Here is a 25,526-nt window from a genome sequence, read left to right as displayed (position 1 = left end):
CGTTTTACATCGTTACGCTTTCTTGTTCCAACACTGTCTATTGATCACTAGTTTAACAAGAGTTATTAGTTTGTTTTATGCATTTATTTTAATTTATGCGCCAAAAGTTAATGGTACAAGCAGATATTTTTTGAACTTTTACCAAAAAATAAAACGTGTTTTTAGACATTTTCCGTACTGAGTTTACGATTATTACTTATAATTTAGTAATTTTTTTTTGCTTTTTTCAGCATAGAGAATAAAAACTATTATACTGTTTAAAGGTAAGCTTTATAACAACTATTATTAGCTATTTTAGATTGCAAGTTAAGGAAGCTATGCAAACAAAACTTTAAAATTACAATTTAGTAAACAGCAACAAAACATATTTTAGCAATAAAAACAAAACGCATAGTTTAACTTTGGGCTATTAAAACATTATCATAGACTTAATTAGATGGCTTAAAATTAATCTTTTTAGGACTAGCTCATTCCTGTTTAAGGGTCAGACCACCTTTTAAAAACTTTTTCAGACTTTTTTAAAAACTTGATGTTAAAAAAAATCAATGGATACATTGATTATAGATGATTTATATGTTGGGACAGTTTAGATTTTAGTTATTTCTAATTTTATTTTTATAAACTAAAAAAAATTATGTGATTTGTTATATTTTAAAAAAGCCTATATCTTAATCTCATTTCTACCTTCTAATTAGGTAAAATGTTTAAACTGTTGCAAATTTAATGAGTTTTAATGAACAATACTTTACTCTAATTCGGGGGCGTGTTTTGACTGGTCACCTGAAAAAACTGGAATAAACGTAATAAAAAAGTAATTGAATATGGTTTCGTTTAAAAATGGTTTCCAAAAAACTCATAAATAAAGTTAACTTTTCGAAATCAAGTAAAATTTAGTTTGCATTTTTAAAACGTTACGTCACAAATGACGTAGTTTTGTAAGATTTTTTTGAAGGAAAAAAGTAAAAAGAGTATCAGGGATCGGTATCACGTGGTCCCGGGCAAACTGCGGTCGTCAAAGAGTAAATCTGAACCCCGCGACAATTTTCTTTTTTATTGGTTTGCGGCCCGTAGAAGATAATTCTGTGGCCCGCGAGCATGTTGATCTGTCGCTCTATAAAATTTTATTTTAAGTTGATTTTTTTAATTTAAGTTATTCATTCTGAATCATTCCATTTTATGTTCCTGAATACAAATTAATTTAAAAATACCTTAAATCTTTCCTTCCAGCACAGTATATTTTTTTCTATTGGATTTCTTTTTCTTAATCGTAATTAATTATTTTGGAAGTTGTACTTCTAATATTATAAAAGAAATCTGCAATACTTTTGCTTAAAAATCTACAACTAGTTTCAATAAGTCATTTTCAAGTAGATATTATGATTATGAACAGAGCATTTTTAGTTTAGTATGAAAAATGAAAACATATAATATATTGACATAACCTTCATCTTTAATCTTAAGCAAAAAATAATAACATTTTATATCACTTGTATTAGTTTTCTTGAGTTAAAGTAACTTTTTTACGTACTAATTGAAATTTTAAAAGTAAGGTTTAAATAAAAAAGGAGAACTCAAATTATTTTGGAAAAATTAATGCACAAAAATTTTAATATACAAAAATTAGTTTAAGTATACTAAAAAGATTAAAAGTTTTTTAGGTTAATTACTTATCTGTAAAAAGATAGTATTGTTTTGTCTGTATTAATTTTAGCTTGTAGTTTATTTGTCCATTTGCTTTCCAAAAAATCTAATTTTGTTGGATCTTTTGAGCTGACCAAAAATTTTATGTTCCTGATAAAGAGTGTTTTACTAATTTTACCGCCTAAAGTTAAAAATTTTAATAGACAGGTTGTCTCATTATAAGTATTTTTTCACATCATAAACATCAGATTTTTTTAATATCTTTTCTACATCTGGAAATCGTTAATATTTTTCTGTTTTTTAACTTCGAACATTTATAACTGAACAAGTAACTATTGTAAAATTTTATTCAGCTTTCGATTTTAATTTAAGCTGAGCGTTACTTTTTAGCTCAATTATTGTCATTTGAAAGCTATTTAAAACTTTTCACTCCTCAAATTGAGTGTAATTTGATTTTAAGTAGACAAAAGTCAAAAAATCTCGTGGAAAATTCACCAGACAAAGTTTTAATCGCAGATAAAAAAAGAACTCAGTTGTCGGATATTTGGCATCAAGGGTCGTGAAGTTTCTCGACATCTTACTTCCCATGAACCATTTGATATTTTCCTCGAAGTAGCTTTAAATGTAGTTACAAATGATAAGCTTGAAACCCAATTTCGATCCTCTAAGTCAGTGCTTCTGAACCTTTTTTGAGTGGCGGAACCCTTTTCCAAAGTTCAACTTTTCCGCGGAACACCTAATTTTAATTTTACATAAAATGTTTAATTAAATAAATGTTTATTTTTAAATTTCGAAAGGCTTCGCGGAACCCCATTTCAGAAGCACTGCTCTAAGTTATGTAGTTACATTTACTAAAAGCGATAAGCTTGAAACCCAATTTTATGTTATTGTATTTTACTCTTCAGAAACGATGCAACTTACCCACGGAATGAACAGTTTTTATTGGACAGTTTTATTGAACAGTTTTTTATGGACAAATTGTTGATTTTCTGCTTTTTCCTGTCGAAACTGCCTGTGATACAGTTTGTTGGACAAAATTATATTTACGTAGCTATATGTTCACAACGCTTTATAAATTTCCTCCCTTTCCACACAATGCTCCGGTGTGTGTATGACAAGTGAAGCTTTACAAAACTACCACTACGCCCAAGAGTTACAACATGGTCACAACATAGTTTTTTAGCAAACTTGTAAAGCCTTTAACTTTTCCTGTCCTCGTAGGCGCACTATCACAAAGTGGGCCCGCAACTGGAAATAGCAATTAATTCTTATTTGAACTTTTCTTTTAATTTATAGGTAAAAAGCCCAGGTTCTGGCGCATGTAGTGCTTTAAACTAAACTAAAAAATTCCATCTATAAAAAAAGTTATATTAGTTTGAAGGGTTTTTGATTGGTTTAAATTTAGATGTCATTTAAGATCGAAAATCAAACGTTTAACTAAAAAAAACTATTGAAAAACTTCTTAACATCTTTTTCAGAGTTTAAAAAGATATTTTGAAGAATCGTTTAATTGAAAAATGTTTTATTTATTTATTTATTTTTACTTACACTATACTAAACTTTAAAAAATAACAGGTGGCACGCACGGAAATATACATGTGTGTATATCTTAAATCCTTAGATTTAGTAGATTAAAATAAAACTAACAGAAGTCATCCCAAGTACGCACTTTTTTAATAAGAATAAACAATGCAGAAATACTAACTTAGACATTCTTAGCCGACTCATTTTTCAAAAACACCCTATAGCATTTATTTATAAAACTTTTGACAAGAACTTTTAGTAATTTTTTTTAATATATATAGTATATGCTAAACATCTAAAAGCTGTTAAAAAACTAGATAAAATATGAGTTAAACTTTCCTCATTTTTGTCATGTTAACAAAACTATTTTCCATATTAAAAAATGCATAGAGCAAAACAATTTATATGAGCTATTACTTTAAGTCCGATAACTTTTGTTGTAAATTTTTATTTTTTTAGTTTTTAAAGTTCAATAGGTACAACCTTAGACCACATTAAAAATAAATGTTTGTGAAAATGAAGAAATACTGATTTTAAAGTAAATTTCATTCCTCATTTCCAGCTAAACGCGGTATGGGCGTGTCACTGTGTATCAGTTGTAACTAATTTTCTGACGACCATTAGTTTGTTGCATTACGTAGAGACAAACAGACATCATAGCATTTTTTCTTTTCAGGACAAAAAATTGACACAGCTGATATCATCTACTTTCACGAGCTCATTTTCATTTTTAAGTATTCAACTAAGTTTAATTGATTATGGTAACGTTTTTGTCTCAAAGTTTGGTACTGTTCGGAAAATAAACAGCTCACTAAAAAGTATAAACGCAAACTTTTGAAATTAGCCTAACTTTTTTTATGGTTCAAGTATGTATTTTTTAATACATTCTTATGCTTTAGTTTATTGATTAAAAAAAAAATTGAAGTTTTATTAGACATTTAAAGTTATTAAACATTAAGTATGAAAAGATTATGTTTAGTTTGAAAAATTTATATTAAAAAGAAATCTATAAGGACAGTTGTAATAGTTTAGTACTTAAAGTACAAAATATAAAAGGCCCGCTGTCAGCCGAGATCGGTTATATGTAGTTGAGTAGCTGTGCGTAGAGATTAAAATTAATGATAATAATGTATATTAAAATCACAGTGGTGCAATAAATAAAACAAACATAACAAAAACAAATAAATGAAATTCATTCTGCTTCTCGTTTCTTCGTCTTCTTCTAATCTAGGGGTGGGCAACGTAAATAGTTAAAGGGCCGGATCCAAAAAAATTAGACCTATGCGGGCCGGAGCATTTCGAGTTAGTGATCTACCGGATTCAGCTGGATCCTTTTTAAGATCCGGATCCTAATTTCAAAATATTAACCTGATCCGGCTAAATACTAATTTTAGACATAGATCCGGATCCGAATGGAAGCTAATTTGAAAAAGATTTAGATCCTGCTGGATGCTTATTGATCGGGTATTTCAGAATTTTGAATCAATTTATTAATTACCAAGGTTTTTCAGTATGTAAGTTAAATTGATTTTTATTAAGTATTCATAACTCTATATTTTTTTTAACTATGGACCAAATTAATACTATTTTACCGTATAAAAACAATAACTTACTTAATAAAAGTTACTAGCGCATTATATTTAAAGCTAAAACATCAAATAATTGTTAACTATTCGAAATTATTTAACTTTGGCAATCCTTGGCTGGAGTTTTCATTAATAATATTATTTAGAAGTTAATTAACATTACAATATTAAACTACTACCTTTTAATTCAAAAAAAATAATAAAGACCCATTACATATTTTTGCACGTATGTAAGAAACAAAACAACAAATAATTCTGATATAATAAATAATTTACCATAAAAGCGAAAAAAAAATTAAAACATCTCGATGAAACACTTAAGGTTAATCATATATTACAGTTGTTTAAATCTATTTGCATGACGGTTTGGGAAAATCTGCAAGTTCACTGGAATATTGATTAGGTTTGAAATTAGCTTATCCTTGTTGATGTTTATAGTCGGAAATGTTTGTTTTCAAATGTACGAACAAAACAACTAGTTTCATGGTCATATTTTGAAGTTGAGAAACTTTGGCTCGTTCAATCATACATAAAATCTATCTAAAAATCTACTAAAATCAACGAAAATTATATGTAAGATTTAAATTTTCAAATCAACATAAATAAAAAATAGTTAAATTATTAATAAGATAATAATTTGAAGAAATAAATAGATAAGAAATTAATTTGGCTAAGTATTTTAATATTTTTATTTTCAAAATATCAAACAGTAATGATCAACTTATGAAAACAAACTGAGTTTTGTACTTTAAATACTATATTATCAAACAATTCATTTAAAATACTTTTATAAAAGTACAAACAAAAAATAACGAAATACTAAAATAAAACAGAGATTAGTTTATATTTAAACATGATAACCATATAATTCAATAGACTCTTATATTAAGATAAATTTCACTAATAAAAATATTACTGAACGAAAAAATGACATACAAACTGTCATATTTTATTTTAAATATAAAGATTAAAGAGTTTAGAATGAATAATTACACTAAAAATAAGTCAATAAGACATTTGTGGGTCATTAAAGTTTTTAACAAATTGTTTGAAATCTGGAAGTATATTTGAAGTAGATATTCTCAGTAATGACTGCAGATTGGTATCAGTAAGGTTTGAACGCAGTTTAGTTTTCTTTATATCCATGGTTGAGAATGTTTGTTCGAAAAATATACGTAGACCCAAAAGGAACAAGTAACTTCATTGCCATCTTTTTTAAATTAACAAACTTTGACTTGTTAACTAGGGCATAAAATCTGTCAAATTTTTAAATTTAGAACTTTTCTTTTAGTGTACTGTCACAAAAAAGTTTAACAGTTCTAAGTGTATATTACTAAGTGCGTTTTCGGTGTCAAACGTCAACTATGATGATAAAATTCTTCTATTAGTTGTTTAAAGTCTGCAAAACGACGACCAATGATTATTAAGTGAAACTATTGTCATCAATTGGTTACTACTAAACTTAACCATATAATTAACCAAAAAGAAATTAATACAAAAATCAATAGCAGAAAAGAGTGCAAATTGTAGTCTCAACTTGAAAGACTTTACTAAAATTTAATGTTGAGCAGTTTGAATTAAAATAATTGTCAATGTTTAAAAAGATTATTTTCTACTTTTCTAAACAAGTATAAAAACAACTATCTACACATCTAGGAAAGAGAGCAATTTTTAACACGTCCATTTTTTACGAAAGTCATTATGGTAGGTAAGATCATCAAAATTAATTCAGCAAACAACTTTTTTTGGATAATTTGAGAAAGGATTACTTCAACTGATTCAAAACAGAAAAAGATACTTTAACAAAAGAGTTTTTTTATCACCACAAAAATAAAAACCCAATTTTACAAACTTTAAAGGGTCAAAGTCTTACATTTTAGTTTTATGAAAATAATTCTAAAAAGGTTTTGTACAAGTTTTGTAATATTTACATTGGCTGGCCGGATTTCATACAAATTTTGAAAAATGCTTAGCGGGCCGGATCATCTACTCGGGGGCCGGATCAATTTTGTCCGCGGGCCGGATTCCATTTAAATTTGAAAAAGGTTTGGGGGCCGGTCATTTTCACTCTGCGGGCCGGATCCGGCCCGCGGGCCGTACGTTGCCCACCCCTATTCTAATCCTTAAACTATTCTTTTTCCCTTTTATTTCAGTCTTTTGTGTGCAGTAGATCACCATTTGGCGCGGTCGTTTGAACTCATAAGTTCTTATATTCAAGCTTTTTAGGTCGCGTTTGCACACGTCTTTAAAACGTAGTTTTGGACTACCAAGGTTGCGTTTGCCAACAACCAACTCGTTATGCAACAGAGACTTTGGTATTCAACGCCCGTCCTCAGAACATGACCGAGCCGGTGAAGCCTGCGCTGACTGAGGGTAAAGTACACGGTGGTAACACTAGTATATTTCAACACCTCTACGTTGACGATCTTTTGTTGCCTGCAGTTCTAAGGATGCGACGAAGGCATCGCAGGTGGAAGGCATTGATTATCTTCTACCGCACGCCAGACAATGTCCACGTTTCACTCCCGCACGGTATAGTACTGCATACATAGGAACAATAAACTTTGTACAAACGCTTAATTTTTGCTTAACCCAAACTTTTGCAGTCAAATGAGCGAAAGTGCCTGAGGCCTTACCAACGCGATTATTTGTTTTTGTGTCCAATCACGCGTTTGACGCAACATTTGAGCCGAGGTATAAAAAGTTTTTACATTTTTGATATACTCACAATTGATCTTGATTAATGGTAAAGTGTCCGTTCGTCAACTTAGATTGTTAGTTTTCTTAAGACTTATTGTAAGGCCGAAATCCGAGCATACCGATGAAAATTGACTCAGTAGTGTCTGCAGGTCTTGGGAAGAGTGAGGCACGAGTGCATCATCAGCAAAGAGAAGATCACGTATTGTGACAACATTCAGATTTGCTCATAGACTTGCAAGGCTTCGGTCAGTTCTCGTTCCAGTTGTTGAGGAACCGAAAGCACACTTTGATAGCATTGAAAAGATTCAAAACAGGTTCGAAGCAAGTACGCGACCACTTTTGATTTCAAACGAATCAGAAAAAACAACCATCATATTGGATGGTTGCCCTTGTGTTTGTGTGAAAAGACTTTACAATGTTGAATGAATTCTGAGGACACCCAATATTCAGCAGTAAAGCAAATAGTCTTTCTCTACTCACTAATTCAAAGGCTGCAGTGAGGTCAATAAAGGCATGTTCTGTTCATTAAATTTCTCTTGAAACTGACGTGCAGAGAATATCATGTCAGTGGTAGATCGTTTAGACCTAAACCCACATTGAGACTTAAACTAAAACAGTAAATTAGTAAGCATAAAAATAATAGTTTATGATTATTAGACAGATAGTAAGTTTATTAAGACAAAAATTGCAGTTTTACCTTTTAATAACAAGACCTATATGTATATTAAAAATACAGACTTAATCACGTATCAGACTGATTTAAACTAAATAAATAATTTAAGTGTGTGATTAAAACTAAAACTGCAGCCCTCGAAAATGCTTCAAATTCGAAATTTGGCCCGAGAGCAGCTCTAGCCTGCCGACCCCTGCACTATATAAAAAAAAAACGAATGAAGCAACTTCGAAAAATAAAACTTTTTATTCAAAGTTAGCCAATTAGAAGTGTTTAAAAAATTGGTTTTTTAACGATTTTACAATTCGAATGACTTAAACTTTAATTAGGAAACTTTCGACCAAATCTCAAGGTGTTTTTATTTTTACAACATTAGAAAAATTGTAGGTTAAAATTTATTTTCACCAAGATGTAAAAAAGTTTGTTTTTTGAAATTTGTTTTTGACTTCATTGAAAATGAATTTTTTTTGACTTCATTTGATTTTTGGACACCTGTTTTTAACTGGAATTGTTTGACTAACTGATTTATTTACATATCATTGAATGTGTTGTTTGTATTGTTAATAGAAGTTAATTATTAATTCTGATTAGTACTTTGTTTTTATTTTTTATCTATAGAAGACTTTGTTATACATGTGTTAGCTTTACAATGGCAAAACTTTCACCGACTCAATTATAACAGGAGAAGACTCATATTCAAGTTATTTAAAATAACTGGTTTACGTATTGAGAACTTGCATTCTGTTTTACAGTAACCTCTCGCTTATTTACGCACATTGTGTCCACAGAAAAAATGCGTAAAGATACGAGAGATCGTAAAGATACGAGAGGTACCAAAAATACCTACCATAATGGCTGTTTTTTGATATTGCTTCTAATTAAAAGCAGATTGGGGACTTTCCCACTTTAAACAATTTGTTCACCTTATATATAAATATGAAAACAAAAGATAAAACTATACAGATATTAAAAAAAATATATTTAAATTTAGATAAAATAATAATATTTGTAGAAAAATGTTACTAATTTTAATGTTAAGTAGATTTTATTCTTTATCTTTATTTATATGTGACTTAGTTGATACTTAACATTTATATTCTATTCTACTTAGCAAATTTAATTTATAATTAAGCATTTGTTTACAATTAAGAAATGGTGTGGTGTCTGTATTAAAAATTATATCTATAGCCTTTTACAAAAATTTTTATTTAGTGCCGTAATGGATTTCTTCTTTTTTACCAAAAATATAAAAATTAATCTCTAATTGGTAATAAAATTCCTAAAATACTGAAGTATGACTAAATGTTTATCAATTAGTCAGGAACATAAAGTTACAAAGTCTAAAGAAATAGAGGGGTGAGTTAGCATTTAAAAAGATATTTTAAATTTAAATTAAACAATAAACCTAGTTTGTGCAATATTAAAAAAAGTTAAAATTTGTATATTTTGAACTTTCTAGAATTCTAAAACGCGTAACTAAACGAGAGTGCGTAACGTCACGAGTGCGTAAAGATGTGAGAGGTTACTGCACTGATAATTTTAAATTGTGTAAAGTTTAAGCATTTTTATGAAAATAAAAAATTTTAGATGGTTATGTAGTAGACAGTCATTTAACTTTCTAAAGTGTAATAATAAAAGCAGCTACAAAAAAAAGCTACTTACTCTATAATTATACAAAAAAACTGTGCGGTCTATAATATCATAGTATTATAAGAAAATGTATAGAAACGCCCCTTCTTTCAACTGACAGAAAATATTGTTTTGTAATACACAATTTATTATTTTCATTAAAGGTAAACAGAACAATTTTAATTAAACAAGTTTAATATTGTTTTTTCAACTTAATTGACGCACTTGTCTAAATGAAATATATGTTCTATTCTGCTGTTTAGATTTTTGTTTGTTAAACTGTAAACAATCTATTCAGTTTTAAATTATTACTCTTTTAATATTTTCTACAGTTTTTTTTTCATTCACTATATTTTCTTTTCATTTATTATAAATGATGCTACTGAAATATGAAAACTGAACAATAAATACCTTCGGATATACTTTTTCATAAAAAAAAGGTATCGTTAACATTTTTTATGTTATTATTTCTAAATTTTAGAGTAAAACTAGCGAAGGCGTTTGTTGTAAGTCACACAACTTTGAGAATATTAACGTAAAACTTCGAAGCTGAAAAAGTTAAAAGCTAGTAGTTTTAAGAAAGTCGACATGACAAAAATAAGAAGCACATTTCTTATAAAAATACCAAGCATGTTTTTCAATTTCACGTAAAACATGGCTTGACATTTAAGTAAAAAGTAAATTCACATCTGTGCAGATTCGGTGAGATGTTTCATAATTTTACAAAAACCTGTTAGTCAACTACAGTGTTATAGGAGTAATGGATGCAATAAGAACATTATGTAAAATATTAATCTTAGTTGTTTACGTTTTAAAAATCAAATGTCTACACGATGAATTTATGTGTATATTTCAATTTGTTAATGCGTCATTTCAAAGTGTTTTGTTTAAAAATAACATAAACATTGGCATTAGAGTGTTTGAACAAAAGCGATTATTTCTTTATTAATTTCAATCAGTAAGAGGTATACGACAAGCTAATAAATATTTCTGTAAGTTTTTTTTGTTTTGTTGATGATAAACCCCTAAGATAAGCGTTAAACTTTGTATAAAAGTTCAAGGCAAACTTGCAAGCTTTAAAGCGACTAATTAGTTTAAGGCGAAATATCGGGCAACACAAACAAAGTTTTTCACCCTAAAAAACAAAACAAAGAAAAAAAACAAAAAAAGACGTAAAACACATTCGTTTTGCAAACCGATAAAAGCGTTAAACCAGCAACAAACAGAAATATTGTTAAAACTTTCGAACAAAATAGAAGAGACGCGCAGAAAAAAAAGTGGAAAGCTTTCAGAAGCCGCTCGTGGAAGGAGCTTACATTCGACGAGGTCCGCAACGGAGGTGACTGCGCAAACTTTCGAAAACTTTTCTCATCAATTATTCACCTGCGCGCTGTGACGTGACAAGCAGAAGTGTCAACCTTGAAACTTTGAGTGTGACGTCACAAAAGTTCGACCTTGCGATCATCTGCCCGACGTAATCTGCGACTGAAAACGACTTAAACTTTGTGACGTCATCAATAGTTCACCGAATCTGACGTAACAATCAGAAGTCAGACCTTTCGACTGATACGTCACAAAAAATACTTTCAAAATGACGACGACGGAAATGTCTTCAAACTTCACCTATGATGACGTCACGAGGCACGACGCGATGGACGTCATAGTGGAGGAGATGACGTCACCGGTGGACACGTCCATCGACGTCATACTGGTCCTGGTCGTCATACAGACCATGCTGGGGCTGGGCTGCACGCTGGACGTTGAGCTGATAATTCTGCAGCCCACGGGTTCGTTTTGTTAGTAAAGAAAAATAAGTTTTATTGTTATATTGTATTTATTGTTAGTTTTTGTCTTATCACCATTTAAATTGTTTAGGGTGTTGTAATTTTCATGAAGTTCAGCATTTAAAATTATAGTCAGAACTATCTGAAAAAACATGCGACTCATTCGTTTTTTTTTTTTACTCTAAAAATGCTCAGTTTACAGACGAAAGGGCTTATTGAAGTGAACAAGTAGCCGGTTTAGTATAATCTGTTATGTTAATTGTTTAATGGAAATAAGTGTATCATGCAGTAATTGTTAAATGTAAATCAAAGCTTATTGAAAAAGTATTTAAAATGCCTTTAAAAGCAGTAATCTTTTTGGTAGTGGTGAAATGAAATTTTAAATGAGTAGGGCTGATCTGTTTTACTACAATATGAAAAATGCTTATAAATGCACTTTTATAATTTATTGTGTAGCTAAAAGTTGTACAATTTTATAAAAGTTTTTTAATATTATTTTCTTGTTTTTAATAAAATCATAGAAACAGTAATTTATATTCTTAATTTCTACCTGTACTTTAAGATTAGTAAAATTTGCTTTTTTACGGTGTTTATAAGTTTGTAAACAAAATTGTTTACAAGTTTAATAAACAGACTTTTACAACAAATATTTTAAAAAATGTTAAATAAAGCCTAAATAGTTATAAGAAAATAGTATAAATATGTTTTACAAATTCAATAAAGTAATTAAAAAAAAAGCATAAGATAATCTATAACTTACTGAAAATAATATTTAAAAATATAAATAATAAAACTAAACTGAAAGCTTTAAAATGATGTGTCAAAATTATTATATACTTGCAAGTTTTCAAAAACCTATAAAACTAAAGATTTGTAAAGTAAAATATTTATCAAAACTAGTTACTATTCAATTCTAGATAACTAACTTTTAACAAAAGTTATCAAAGTAATTAGTAAACACATATATTAGAAAACAAACGCTTTAAAATGCAATTTTGACTCTTAAACTTGTATGTGCTTTTCCTTTGATTATGAAAAAATAGTTGGTATACCCAAATTAATTTATGGTTTTTCAGGGTAAGCGTCAAAGTTTTAAAAATTTATTTTTACTAAGATTTCACAAACTTAAGGTGTAAATAAATAAATAATTTTTAAATTATTGCAAGACGCTTTAACTTTTAAAATAGCAAATTGTAGAGAAAAAAAAGTTTTAAGTCTTTTTAGTTCAAAAAAAAAAACAGTATTATGGTTTTTTCTTTAGCAGAATAATTATAAACTTAAAGTTTGTTAAAAATAAAACTTTTGTATCGAACTTTGGATTTTTCTATTTAAAAACATTTCTTATCAACCAAACTTTCAAACTTTTTTATAAAGCTTTTAGTAGTCTTATGGCTTAATAAAACACTAAATAGTAAAATAGTTTTTATTTAAAAAAAACGTTAAAAAGTAGATAAAACAAAGTTTAAAAAAAAATTATTAGCTTGTTTTTGAAACAAGTAGTTTTAAACAATGGAAAATAATATTGTTTAAAATGATAGTTTATACAAAAACTTGAAAATGTATAATTTTTTTGACACAATATTTTGAAGCTTTACTACCAAGCTTTATTAAAAGGTTTTATACAACAAAAAACTCTACTCACAAGATCTAACTATTCCAAGCGTTTTAAATTGATAAAACTTACTACTACACTTTTTCTACAGACTTTTGTAAACAGTGAACTAAAGCGTTAGTAGTTTTCAAAAATCGATAAGGACTCGGCTGTTAAGCTTAAAAACTGAAAATTGAGCACAATAGCAAGTTGTAGAGAAGACAAAAGTTTAAAGTCTTTTTAGTGCAAAACATAACATCGTTTAGCTTTTTTTAAACGAAAACTTTGTAAACCTTCGGTTTTTTAAACATAAATTCTCATATAGAAACCTAAGTACTAACTTTATAAAAAAAATTCATCAAACAAATTTTCACATTTCAAAACAAAAAATGGACATTGGACATAAAATATTTAAATGCTAATACAAATCCAAAAAGTAAAGTGTATTTTTATTAAAACAGTAAAATATTATATTATATTCAAATCTATTGATCCGTATGTGTTAACTCATACGCAGTAAAAACTAAGCCCTGTCATTCTAAATGATAAGAAGGAGATAAAATCCAAAAGTAAAATATTTCCAAAGTAAAATATAAAATATTGTTGTTTGGTATTGGCAGCAGTGTATGTGCCCTTTTCAAAAATATTGCAAACCATTGGCAAATGAACTTTTTTAGTTCGCTTCCATGTGTGTTTTGTCAAAACAAAAACTTGGATCAAGGTTATGGTTTTTTAATTAAAAACTAATAAAGCAAAATACACTGTACTGTACAACAAAAAAAACCTATAAACATTCTGTTTATGAGCTCAAAAAACTAAATTACATTATAACATTACAAAACTTTAGTAGCTTATTGTCATATAAAAAGGTTAAACTATTGCTGGTTGAGTGCTTTTCTAAATTTTAGATAGAAAGTTAATAAAATTGTATTTTTCCATTTACAAAGTTTGCACATGTATTCATTAAAAAACATGTTTTTGTTAGTTTAATTATATTTTTTAGCTTTTTTCGTAGTTATTAATATATCTAAACAAAGTTTATAATAATATAATCGATGAACATTGATAATAAATAATTATCTACAATGAAACAAAAAACAAACTAGCTATAATTTTTTATTTTTACTAAGTTATAACTGCTGAAAACTATAAAAAAAATTTTTTTTCAAAACATAAAGCTACTTTTTAAATTTTTTAAAACTTTTTTATAAAAATGTCTAAATTGTAAGAATATTTTAAGGTCAAATAAAAAAAAAAAATCTTAATAAATGTTTTAAAAGTACAACTGTTGTTTTGGAACATTTTATTGCTAACCGATAAAGTTTTTATACTAATGCAAGCTTTTTATGTTTTATTTTAACACAAATAAATAGCAAAATAATTCAATTTTTTTTCAATTTTATAACTTAATTTATTTGCAAATATCAAAAAAACTTCATTTTTCTGCTATCAAAAGTCCCACGTTTAAACCAAGTTTTTACAAGTAAACTAATAATGGTAATTTGTTCGAGCAATAAGTTTAAATAGACCTTGCAGCACACTAAATATATCAATTATTCATTAATTTCGCTCTGGATGCGAAGGCTTAAGCGAAACTTAACTTTTTTATTCTGTTTAGAACTTTAAACTGGATAAAGTTTCTAGTTTTTAAAACACAGTATTGAAATAAACTGAAGGGCTTTTTTTTGTAATTGGGCTTGCTTAAAAAAATTTATATTTGCTTGGTACCTTAAAATAAGTAAAAAATGTATGTTAGTTCTAAATACCAATTTGTACAAAAACTAACATTTAAACTTTTAAGTCTGTCGTTATTTTAACTTTATGATATATTGTATAACATAAGTCTTTTTGTATATTGTTGAAAGTTGTTATGACACCTATAGTTTAGTTTTGTTTCAATCGAAACATTTAAGTTAAAACCTACTCAACTAATTGAAAAATAAAAAATCACCTAAATACCTTCGTTACCTCTCAAAGATGTCCTGAACTAAAATTGAAAGTTTAGTCCGTTTAAAAAAAAAAAATAAGTCATATCTAAAATAAAGAATATGCATATTATTCATAACACAATTCACAAGTTTTAGTTTAACTTGTCTAGCTTCGCTATTTATTTATTTTAATTTTAATTTTAATAGTTTTAGGTGCAATTAAATAATAAGCAAATACAACTAACCCAAACTCAAAAGAAAACAAAATAACATACGTACTATAATAATACATTATTTAATTTACTTTTAAACGAAAGTTAACAATTTTACGTAACTATTTCACTTAGTGTATCTAGAAATTACAATCTTTTTAATTTTTGCGACTTTTTTGTATAAAAAAAACGTTCAATAACTTTGAAAAATTAAAATTATATTAAATAATAAAAAACTATATTTACATTCATATTAGTGATAACTCAGTTTAGAACAACACTGCAAAATAAATTAACACAAAATTATGTTTTTTTTTATAACAAACTAACTTTGTAAGTTGCATCTTAAAAATAATCAAATATATAATTATATATTCTTCAGGAATTTCAATAAGAGTAATATGCCAGTTTGGTACAATAACAATTTTTTCATCTAATCTGATTAAGTATTTTTTTATGACTAATAGCAACAATATGAGAGTTTTGTATAACTATACAATATAGCTTAACATTAACTTTCAGTAATTAGTACTTAGTAACGAAATAAATGAAAGCTTTTTTTAAACAGGAACTTAAGTAGCGACGGTATACCAGTTTAGTTCGTAACAATAGCACACAGACTCTTGTTCATAAACAAAAATAAGAACTTTATAATATATCTTAATACACAATAAGACTATTTAAATTTATATACATAATTCAAGTGTTTCAATAGCAATGTATGATGTTTTAGTATAATAATAAATGACAAATTAAGAAATGCATTCAATAAACAAAACTTTATATTAATGCTATTCAACTATAGAGTTTAGATTAAATAAATAGGACACAGTAATCTATCCACTAATAGGAGATTTATAATTAATAATGTATTATTTTTGAGAATAAACAATTGCTCAGTTTCACCGCAGAGTGGATTTTAAAATTTTAATCTGTAGTAAAATAATCATGTCATTTTAACATTATTATTTTACTACAGATTTACAATTTGAAAATCCACTCTGCGGTGAAACTGAGTAATTGTTTATATTCAAAAATAATAAATTATTAATCTTTTATTAATGCTATTCGACATGTTTAAATAGTGCTAAAAAAGAAATAAAAACTAATAGAAACACTAAAAATAAATATTTTTAAACAGGTATTTCAATAGCGGCGATATGCCAGTTCGGAATCATGCCCCTCATCGCATTCCTGTCCGCCAAAATGTTCAACCTGGACCGGCCCTCGTCCATTGCCGTCCTGGTTACCGGCACCTGCCCCGGCGGCAACCTGTCCAACATTTTCACCTTCTTCGTGTACGGGGACACCAACTTGAGGTTTCGTTTGTTTTTTTTTGGCCAGGGAACATTAATACTGAGTTGTTGAACTTTGGGTTTTTTTATGGGGTGCTGATTCAAAGTTAAATTTCAAAGCTGTTTGTTTTGACCGAGTGTTTTTACGGCGACGTCTAAAAATTATCTTTTTTTTTCATTTGCATTTTCACTTTCATATTTTGTTTAGATTTTAACAATTATTTGCAGCTTCACAGTAAATTTTAACCCTTTTGCTTGATTTACGTTTTTACAGGAGGAAATATTTTATTTAGAAAATTTAAACTTTAATTTATACATATATACTTGAAGTTGGACACTTTTTACGTTTAAAGTTTTTTATTTTTTAGGAACTTAACTTTGTACGTTATTATTTGAAAAAATTGCAGTTTAGACAACTTTAAAGGTAATAGTAATAATTCTAAAAGAAAATGTTTAATTGATCTAACTAATCTGTCAGTACTGTTTTAAAGTTTAAATTTTAATGAAGAAAGCAAATATGCCATACCTATAAGTATTAGTAATAATTTAGAGAACAGCTTTAAACTTTAAGTGTTACATAGTAAGATAGTTTATTTTTCAAATAAAAATGCTAAATAAACTTAAAACGCCAACATTCACAAAAATCTGTCAATCTTAAAATTATGAGTACTCAAATATTTTCAAATAACTATAACCTTTTAGAGTCAACTAGTTACAAAAAATACAGACAAAATTTTTAAATTTAGCAATAAAACTAATTTATTTTATTTTGTTCAAGCCGTTTTAAGTATGAAACAACCATAAATGTTTAAGTTCTGCCTCAACTTCTGTATTAGAAATCTTTCAAACTTTTTTTCGGTAACACAATGTGAAATGCTTTTATAAATCGATAAGTTTAAACCAAATGTGTTTATAATCGATTCGGCCGCAAAGTCGGAAGGCTTCGTTGATTTAAAAAGTATTAAAAGTTTCTGTAGTCAGCTACTTTGCTGGAGAAATAAAAGTCAGCTGGAAGCTTTTAAACAAGATTAAAAAAGTGTTTGTATAGAGTCATATGGTGTCAAGTTCAAATTCAATCCTAGAGTTTGAATATTTTGTTTGATAAATAAGTTTACTCATAATGTTACACGCAATGTTTTTAGAGTACATAGTTTCAATATAAACTAATAAAAGTACTAATATCGATAACATCTTAACTAGACTTTTGTTTCCTGAATTCTAAAATAAATCGATAGGTTTGCCTAAATTTTTAATGTTTTTACTCTGAGTAAGACTTTAGATGGATAATTTTTTAAGATCTAAAGATCAATATTTTGCTTTACTTTTTAAAAGGACTTAGTTTTTGCAATGAAGTAAATCAGAAAAATATTTTCTTAGTTTTCATATCAGATACGATTTTAGATTTTAGTACTGATGGTTATGCGTATATGCCTTTTAATTGCATTTAAAACTTTATTTAGCATCTTTAACAGATACTTCATTATCTTTAAGTAAAAGCAATTAAATATTAACATTGTTACCTTATTAGTATGTCATATTAACTAACCTTGAGTTGTAAAAGTACGTAAAAGTTTAAATGTCTAAAAACTATTTTTATTTGTTTTTCTATATCAAATTTAAATAAGTCTAATTAGTCTTAATGTTTATGTTTTAAAGGAGTCACTAAACAACAACTTGAACTGTAACCTTATGAGCTGGCTAGTATCTTAAAAACATGTCATAATTTAAAAAATACTTTGTAATGTTTTATTTCAAGACATAATTTTGTGCAGAAAAATAAATTATCTTTTATATATTTAAAAAAAAGTTGTTTTGAATGCTTTTCAATAATTTTGGCTTGCTTTGAATTTTTTTTCAGAAAAAGATTTTTACATAATTTGTGTACTTTCAAGTTTAGGTTAGTTCCCACAGCAACTTTTTAAAAATCAAATTAAAAAAAAGGTCTTTTTTTTTTGATTACTACTTTTTGATGTCTTTTTAATAACCAATTATATTTTCTAAAAACATTATTCATAAGGTTATAAGAATAAACCAAACTTATACCATAGCGTAAAAAAAGCAGTCTGATGTAATTTAATTTAATTGAGTTAAATCTCGTATTTTATCATATTCTGGAGTTCAACATTCATAACTACAAAAAATATTTTCTAAACTTTTTATCATGACGTCACCCATCGATTTGATGTCAACCACTTTAACATTAAAATGACGTCACATTATGCCGATCTGCTTATTTATAAACGTAGAAATTTTTAAAGCGAAAAAATTCATTTTTTATCGAACTTTTATCATATCTAAAATAATAAAAAACCTTTATCAGTGTTGTTTTTTGTATTTTTCTATTTTAAATCATCCATTATCACGTCACACAGCATTCTGATGTCAACCACCTCGACATTGCTGTCACTGGTGATGATGCCGATCTGCCTGCTGATTTACGGATCGTCGTGGATGACGTACGCGGAGATGACGTCATTCATCCCGTTCGGGGGGATTTTCCTCACCCTGTTCCTGACGTTGTTTCCGGTCGTCGTCGGCATCGTTGTGAGGCGTCACAGCGAGAAAATCGCCAACATGATAATGAAGGTTTGATGTATTTATTTATTAACATTTTTATTTTTTATATTTTTTTTATTTACTTTTAAAATATAATATTATATTTATGATAGTGAAGGTTTCGTGTTTTTTTTATTTGTTTGTTAACTTTTATGTGTTATGTATATAACATTATATTTATGATCATAAAGGTATTCTTTTGAATTATTTATTTTAGATATATATAATGAAATTATTATTATCATGAAGTTTAATCAACTGTTTGTATTGATTAATTACTTTTCTGTTATTTTTTTGTGTTTTTCATTTAGATACCTTAAAGATCTTATTTCAGAACAAAAAGATCCTTTATTTTTCTTGCTGGATTCGTTTCTTAATTTTTGTTAGGAGAGTAAACTCTGTTAGGCTTATCAAAAAAATATTAAACATTTCAAACATTTTTAACTTAGATTATACACAACAAAAAACAAACTCAGTTAATAGAATTGAGTAGAAACAAAACTTTATGCAGATAGTATTTATTCATTATACATAATTTTGACTCTATATCTAAAAGCTGAGATTTTTATAGCTAGTTAAATTATAATGATGGTGTCGGCATGAGTAAACAAATAAAACTAAAAAAAAAACAATTATTCTCAAAGGTAGCATTGTTCGGATCATTTAAGTTTAGACTGCTTTTTATTGTTGTCATTGGAGGTGTTTATGAAAACAAATAAAGTAAAGGCTGTTCTAGATAGATATCCAAAAAATATTTTTATGAAAGATCAAACAAATATATAATCAATGATCTAAACTGAATATTAAAAAAAATCTAAACAAAAAATAAATTAAAACAGATAACACTGTTCAGAGCAGTTACTTTCAAATTTTTAGATTAAACATAATTCCAAAACACAAAACAAACAAACAACTAAAATTTTTAAGACACTTTTTATTCTAACACCTTTTTTTCGGCACTTAATTTTTTATTGTTCAAAAAAAAACTATTACTGTTAAACTAAAAAAAAATTAAAACAGATTTAACAGATAACACTGTTCAGAGCAGTATTTTTCCAATTTTTAGATTAAACGTAATTCCAAAACATAAGCCAAATGAACAACTAAACTTTAAAAAAAATTAAACAGATTAGCTCAGTTTATAATTGTTAACAGTATCAGAAAAATTAAGTCATAATTTATCTCTGACAAACGTAGTTTTATACCTTTATTATTGGACTTAGACTAAATAAAACTAAAAAAATTAAACAGATAGCGCTTTTTGGGGCGGTGACGGCGTTCGTGGCGTTGATGACGTTGTCTTGCATCATATTCGGCAGCAGCATCTTCAGCGCGGTGACGCCGTCCTGTTACGTCATAGCCGTATTCATGCCGCTGTTCGGTTACGTGCTGGGCTATACGGCCGCGTCGCTGTTCAACCTCCCGGATGCAAGCAGGAGGACCGTTGGTGAGTGAAAAATTTTGATTTTGTAAATATTTTGCCAACAATAACAGAAACTAGTAAATGTTCTCCTCCGACAGCAACATTTTATTTAATTTTTTTTTGTCTCCAACACAATACTTTCAACAGCCATGGAAACGGGGTCTGAATCTATAGAATCTATATATGTTTTTATAATGTTTTTAATATTTTTTCAACAGCCATGGAAACGGGGTCTGAATCTATAGAATCTGTATATCTTTTTATAATATTTTTAATATTTTTTCAACAGCCATAGAAACGGGTTGTCAGAACAGCCAGCTGGCGGCCACCATCCTCAAGGTGGCGTTCACGAGCAACATGGGCGCCTACTTCCTCTTCCCTGTCTACTACGCCATATTCCAGTGCTTGGAGGGACTCGGGTTGGTCCTCGCGTTCAGGATTTACAGACAGGTTCGTTGTTTTGTCTTAGGGATTTCCCCTAATATATTTCTTGTGATAAGCTGTTTTATTTTGTTTTGTCTTAGGGAACGTCCCATTAAAGTAACTTGTAGTTTTGTGTCGTGGTTTGGGATTTTGTACAGCTGTTGGTACTAGGTTCTAAATAGTAGGCTCAAGTTAAACTAAGTTTGTAGTATGAACAAACCGGTAGGCTCGTTTTGCTGTGTTAAGGACTTTCTCCAAAAAAAAAAATTTTTTTTACAGTAAACCGTTTTACTATGCGCCTTGGAGACGCTTGGTAAACTAGTTCACACGCTCAGCGGCTTACATCATTACTTGTTTGGTCTTTTACAAGCAGCTTGCTAAAATAATTTCTCAAAGCCAAGTGTTTTATTTAAAGGGCAATTTACATTTGTATCAGCATGTGTATTAATTGTTATATAATAGACTAGTGCTTTGTAAAGTTTTGAAAACCTAACACAGCTCATAACTATAAAAAATATTTGTTCACTAAGTTGTTGGAAAGTAGTATTTTGTTTCAAAAGTTACTCTTTCCATGGTTTAAAAAGCTTTCTATGTATAGTTTGAATTAAAGAGCAGTTTTTGTGTAACTTTGGATAAGTTCGGGAAAAACATTATTTTTGCAAATATTGCTCTTATCGTTAAATCTATTAAAAGTATATAAAATTTTCTTGTCACCTAACAATGGTAGTTTCCAAAGTAATAAAATGTATATTTTTAACTGTTTCGAAAACAGTTTCGTTAGTTGAACATTTAAATATAAACAGTAAAATAATTTGATTAGCTCTATTTGAAACATAGCAAAAATAATAAAAGTTAATTTTTAAAATACATGACAAGTCAACAGTGCGATTTTGTCTAAAAACTTGTTTAGCTATTTATTTTAGGGTTTACAACAGTTAATTGTGCGGACATTTTTTATAGCAAACTCTTGAGTATAATTATTTTTAACCAGTTAAATTGGTAGAACTACTTATCTTAATGGAGTAAATTATTTTATATTTTGGCACAAATTTTTTATATATTAGTACTTTTTTTATACCTAAATCAGGGACAAATAGGTAATGTATTGCGCCACGCTTGCAAAAGTACCAAGTTTAGCACTTGGCTTCGTATCAAATAAGGTTTAAGAAACCAAAATTTCATAACTCAGCTTTAGTAGATTTTTTTTTAAACCAGCGTTCTAGACTTTTATAGGTACTAGACTAAATTTCAAATCATAAGAGACAGTACTTGGTAGAAAAGTAAAGAGTTTGAACATTTACTTTAAAGTCATATATTAAAAGCAATAGATATGTGATAAAGGTAACTTTATATTTTTTAATTTTACATCAATAAGTCTAACGATAAAACACATGTAGAGTATTTAAATGTTAAAAAAGTTTGCAAACAGAAACGTTTATTTTAGATGTCCTCAACTTGTTTTTATACTATTTAAGCATGACAAACTTATAACTCGTTGCTAATAAATGAAGTTTTACGTCAGGGGTTTTCCCTAAACTAAAACAATTCAACAGTACTACTACGATCCCAGACACGTGGGATCTGACAAACTTAGTTTTATACAAGGGATTTTCCCTAAACAAAAACAACCAACAGTACTATTACGATCCCACCCACGTGGTGGCGCAGTCGCGTGTGACGTACGAGAAGTTCGATGACGATTTGGACGCCGACGTGGGAGTGGAGGAGGCCACCGCGAGGGGGCGCGTTTCCATGGCAACCGACGATTCTATGGATGGGTACGGAGAAGTGGGGGGAGGGGAGAAGCAGAAAATCTTGTACTCCGGAGAGTGAAGTTTTTATGAAGATGTTTTTATTTTGTATAATGTATCTATATATATAAATATATATTTCGAAAGATGTTTTATTTATTATATTTTTTGAAAGTAAACTATTATATACCTTATAAACTAAACAAAAGTTATAGACGATAAAAATCTTTTTTTTTACTTTATTTTTTATGTATTATATATTTAATGAGTAAAATATTGGTTTGATTTACAAACAGACCTAAGTTTTTTTTTCAGATTAATTAAAATTTTATTCTGCAAGTACTTTTTTACCATTACTACCTATTTAAGCTTTATTTTTGAACTCTGTTTATCACTATTATGTCAAAACTTCTTTTAAAATTAGATAATAATAAAAAAGAATAATATTAGTTAGTTTTTTTGAATGACTTCATGGACTATAAAAAGTTTTACTTCTGAACTAAGACTATTTGAAAATTGTGTTCTAAGTTTTTAGCTTTAATTTAAAAAAAAATGTATATTTATTAGTTCTCTTGTAAAAATTGTACCATACTTTCTGATTGTTTTTTTAAAGCTAACATTTGCATAAATGTTTTAAGTATTTTTTATAATTTAAAGCATTACCTTTATTTGTTTTGCATAAAGTTAAACCTTTCAAAGCTAACTAACAAACAAAAAATTAGCTCAAGATGAATTGTATTGAGATTTCATAATTTTTTTGAAGAATGTTTAGGTTTAAAAATTGAATGAACTTTTATTTTAAAATGTTTAAACTGTTTTTTTTTCTGTCAAGTTATGCATGTTGCTACAATACTTTGTATACTTTTTGCATTTGTGTATTCTATAATTAAACTTATATCTTTCCACAATGTCATTAAAAAGTTTACACTTTATCGTTACACAATTAAAAATAAATTACTTATTAAACTATATGTACAGAAACGTACAAATTTTAATTTTTAAGACCTTACAAAGTATAACTATGATATCTAAAACCAAATATTTAAGTTACTTAAATACCATAAAAAAGGTTATAAAGTTAAGAACAAGTTTTGGCAGTTTTATATTTTTCACTCAAGTTTTTTATGGAGAATTTTTTTTTCTAACATCTAACATATATCTTTGATAAAAAAAATAAATATTATTAAAAAGAAATCTTAGAGATCATAAGTTTTGTTTCAAAACAAACTGTTTTAGCGAATACCTATTTTTGTTTTTAAAAGTTTAAATGTATACAAGCTCCTCTTAAAAATAGTTAGTTAACTTTTGATTAAGTTATAGCATTAGTGTTTTATATACTAAAATTCAAACTTAAAGGTACTTTTTTCGTTAAGGTTGTTTGGAAAACAACTTGTATCACATTATGCGTCAATATTTACTAAAATTAGCGTTGCGTATTAGTGCTCAGAAACACGTTTTAAACATCACAATAAAAAGATTAAAGAACTAAGAATGTTTACAATAAAATTACTAACGATTAATCAGCTTACAGTTTGCTTTTTATTAAGTTTAAAAGAAATGCAAGCCAGATGAATAAATCAAATTTGTGGAAGAAGCTCAAAACTTAACAATACCGGACGTATGTTATAGAATTTTTATTAGTATTCATATTTTCAGTAATAAACTAGTTATTAAGTTCTATCATAATCAAAACAAAGTACACTAGAGTTTAACTTCTTTAAAAGCTACACACTAAGTGTCTACTAAAAAAGCATACTTATTATTAGATTTTTAATTTTTTTTAGAATTAAACAATTTGAAGTGATTAAAACAAAAAAGGTTAAAACAAATTAAAAAAACAACACAGTATAAAAAAAAAATTACTTTTAGTTTAAATTTCAATTTAATTCTTTGATATCTGAAGTTAAATTTGATTTAAAATACAAAACAGTTGATTGTTACGTCGAAATACTAATTAGCAAAGAACACTAATTTAGAACTATTTTGTTTAATACAAACTAAAAGCATGCATCTACCCCAAACAACTAATTAAAAAAACACGAGCTTTAAAAAAATAAAAGTTTCAAAAACAAAAGTTTGAATGAAAGTAAATTGCGTGTATTTTTAAACGAATCGTCGTTCTTTGGTGCTAGTGTGTGACTCAATGAAGAAAATCGGTTTAATATATAATGGTTTTATTTTGTTTCAAAACATTTTCTTGTTTGACTCAAACAAATAGCATATTTTTAACCAGAACGGCGAAACATCAAACAGGCCCGCCGAAGGGGCAGCTGAAAAAGCAACTGAAGCAGCCAACAAGGCGGCAGGTGAAGCCATCGACAAGGCGACAGAAGCAGCTGCAGAAGCAGTAGACAAAGCGGAGGGTGATGCGAAGAAGGCGGTAGGTGGCGCTGTGGAGGAGGCTGGAGAGGTAGCGGGTGCGGCGGTAGTCGGGGTCAAAGACAAGTTGGAAGACGTTCTGCCTGAAGCAGGTTGAAATTACATAAGTTGTTTGTTTATTGATAGGTTAGTTTTTGCTGAATGGTGAAGTTTAAATTAAAATAAGCGCAAAGACTTTCAGTTTGAATAAAATTTCAATATTTTTAAGCAATTTTTTTCATTTGATCAAAAGATAAACTAGAACATGTTTTACCTGATGCAAGTGATAATGAGTTGTATAATAAAATTTTTATTGAAAGTATTTAAGCTTAACAATTTAAGCATAAGTTATGATAAAACAAATATAAAAATGTTGTTTTTTCGGTTATTGGAATATTTTTATAAAAATTTATTTATATATGTTTCAACTTTGTTCAAGTTGGTAAATTTGT

The 25,526-nt window shown here is 27.9% G+C and overlaps 1 protein-coding gene across 1 annotated transcript; it reads left to right on the top strand.

Annotated features, from left to right (window-relative positions):
- Window positions 1-11,344: 11,344 nt before the first annotated feature.
- Window positions 11,345-25,192, top strand: LOC145845147 (hepatic sodium/bile acid cotransporter-like). The gene is made up of 7 exons (XM_082952569.1): window positions 11,345-11,540; window positions 16,410-16,587; window positions 18,936-19,149; window positions 20,371-20,566; window positions 20,832-20,992; window positions 22,601-22,753; window positions 24,950-25,192. Exons 1-7 carry the CDS (start codon window positions 11,345-11,347, stop codon window positions 25,190-25,192), a joined length of 1,341 nt encoding a protein of 446 aa, XP_082808695.1.
- The last annotated feature ends 334 nt before the right edge of the window (window positions 25,193-25,526 follow it).

The sequence above is a fragment of the Thalia democratica genome, chromosome 9 (genome assembly GCF_965202585.1).
Source record: "Thalia democratica chromosome 9, ktThaDemo2.hap1.1, whole genome shotgun sequence".
NCBI lineage: Eukaryota > Metazoa > Chordata > Thaliacea > Salpida > Salpidae > Thalia > Thalia democratica.
The sequence above is the reverse complement of the archived record's forward strand: the minus strand, read 5'-3'. Positions and strand labels throughout refer to the sequence as shown.

Bases quoted from the DNA above. Each gene is read 5' to 3' on its own strand.
- LOC145845147 (XM_082952569.1), top strand. From the start codon at position 11,345: ATGACGACGACGGAAATGTCTTCAAACTTCACCTATGATGACGTCACG. The intron at 20,567-20,831 runs GTGAGTGAAAAA...TTTTTTCAACAG, and splicing joins TGCAAGCAGGAGGACCGTTG to CCATAGAAACGGGTTGTCAG. The intron at 22,754-24,949 runs GTGGGGGGAGGG...ATTTTTAACCAG, and splicing joins CTATGGATGGGTACGGAGAA to AACGGCGAAACATCAAACAG.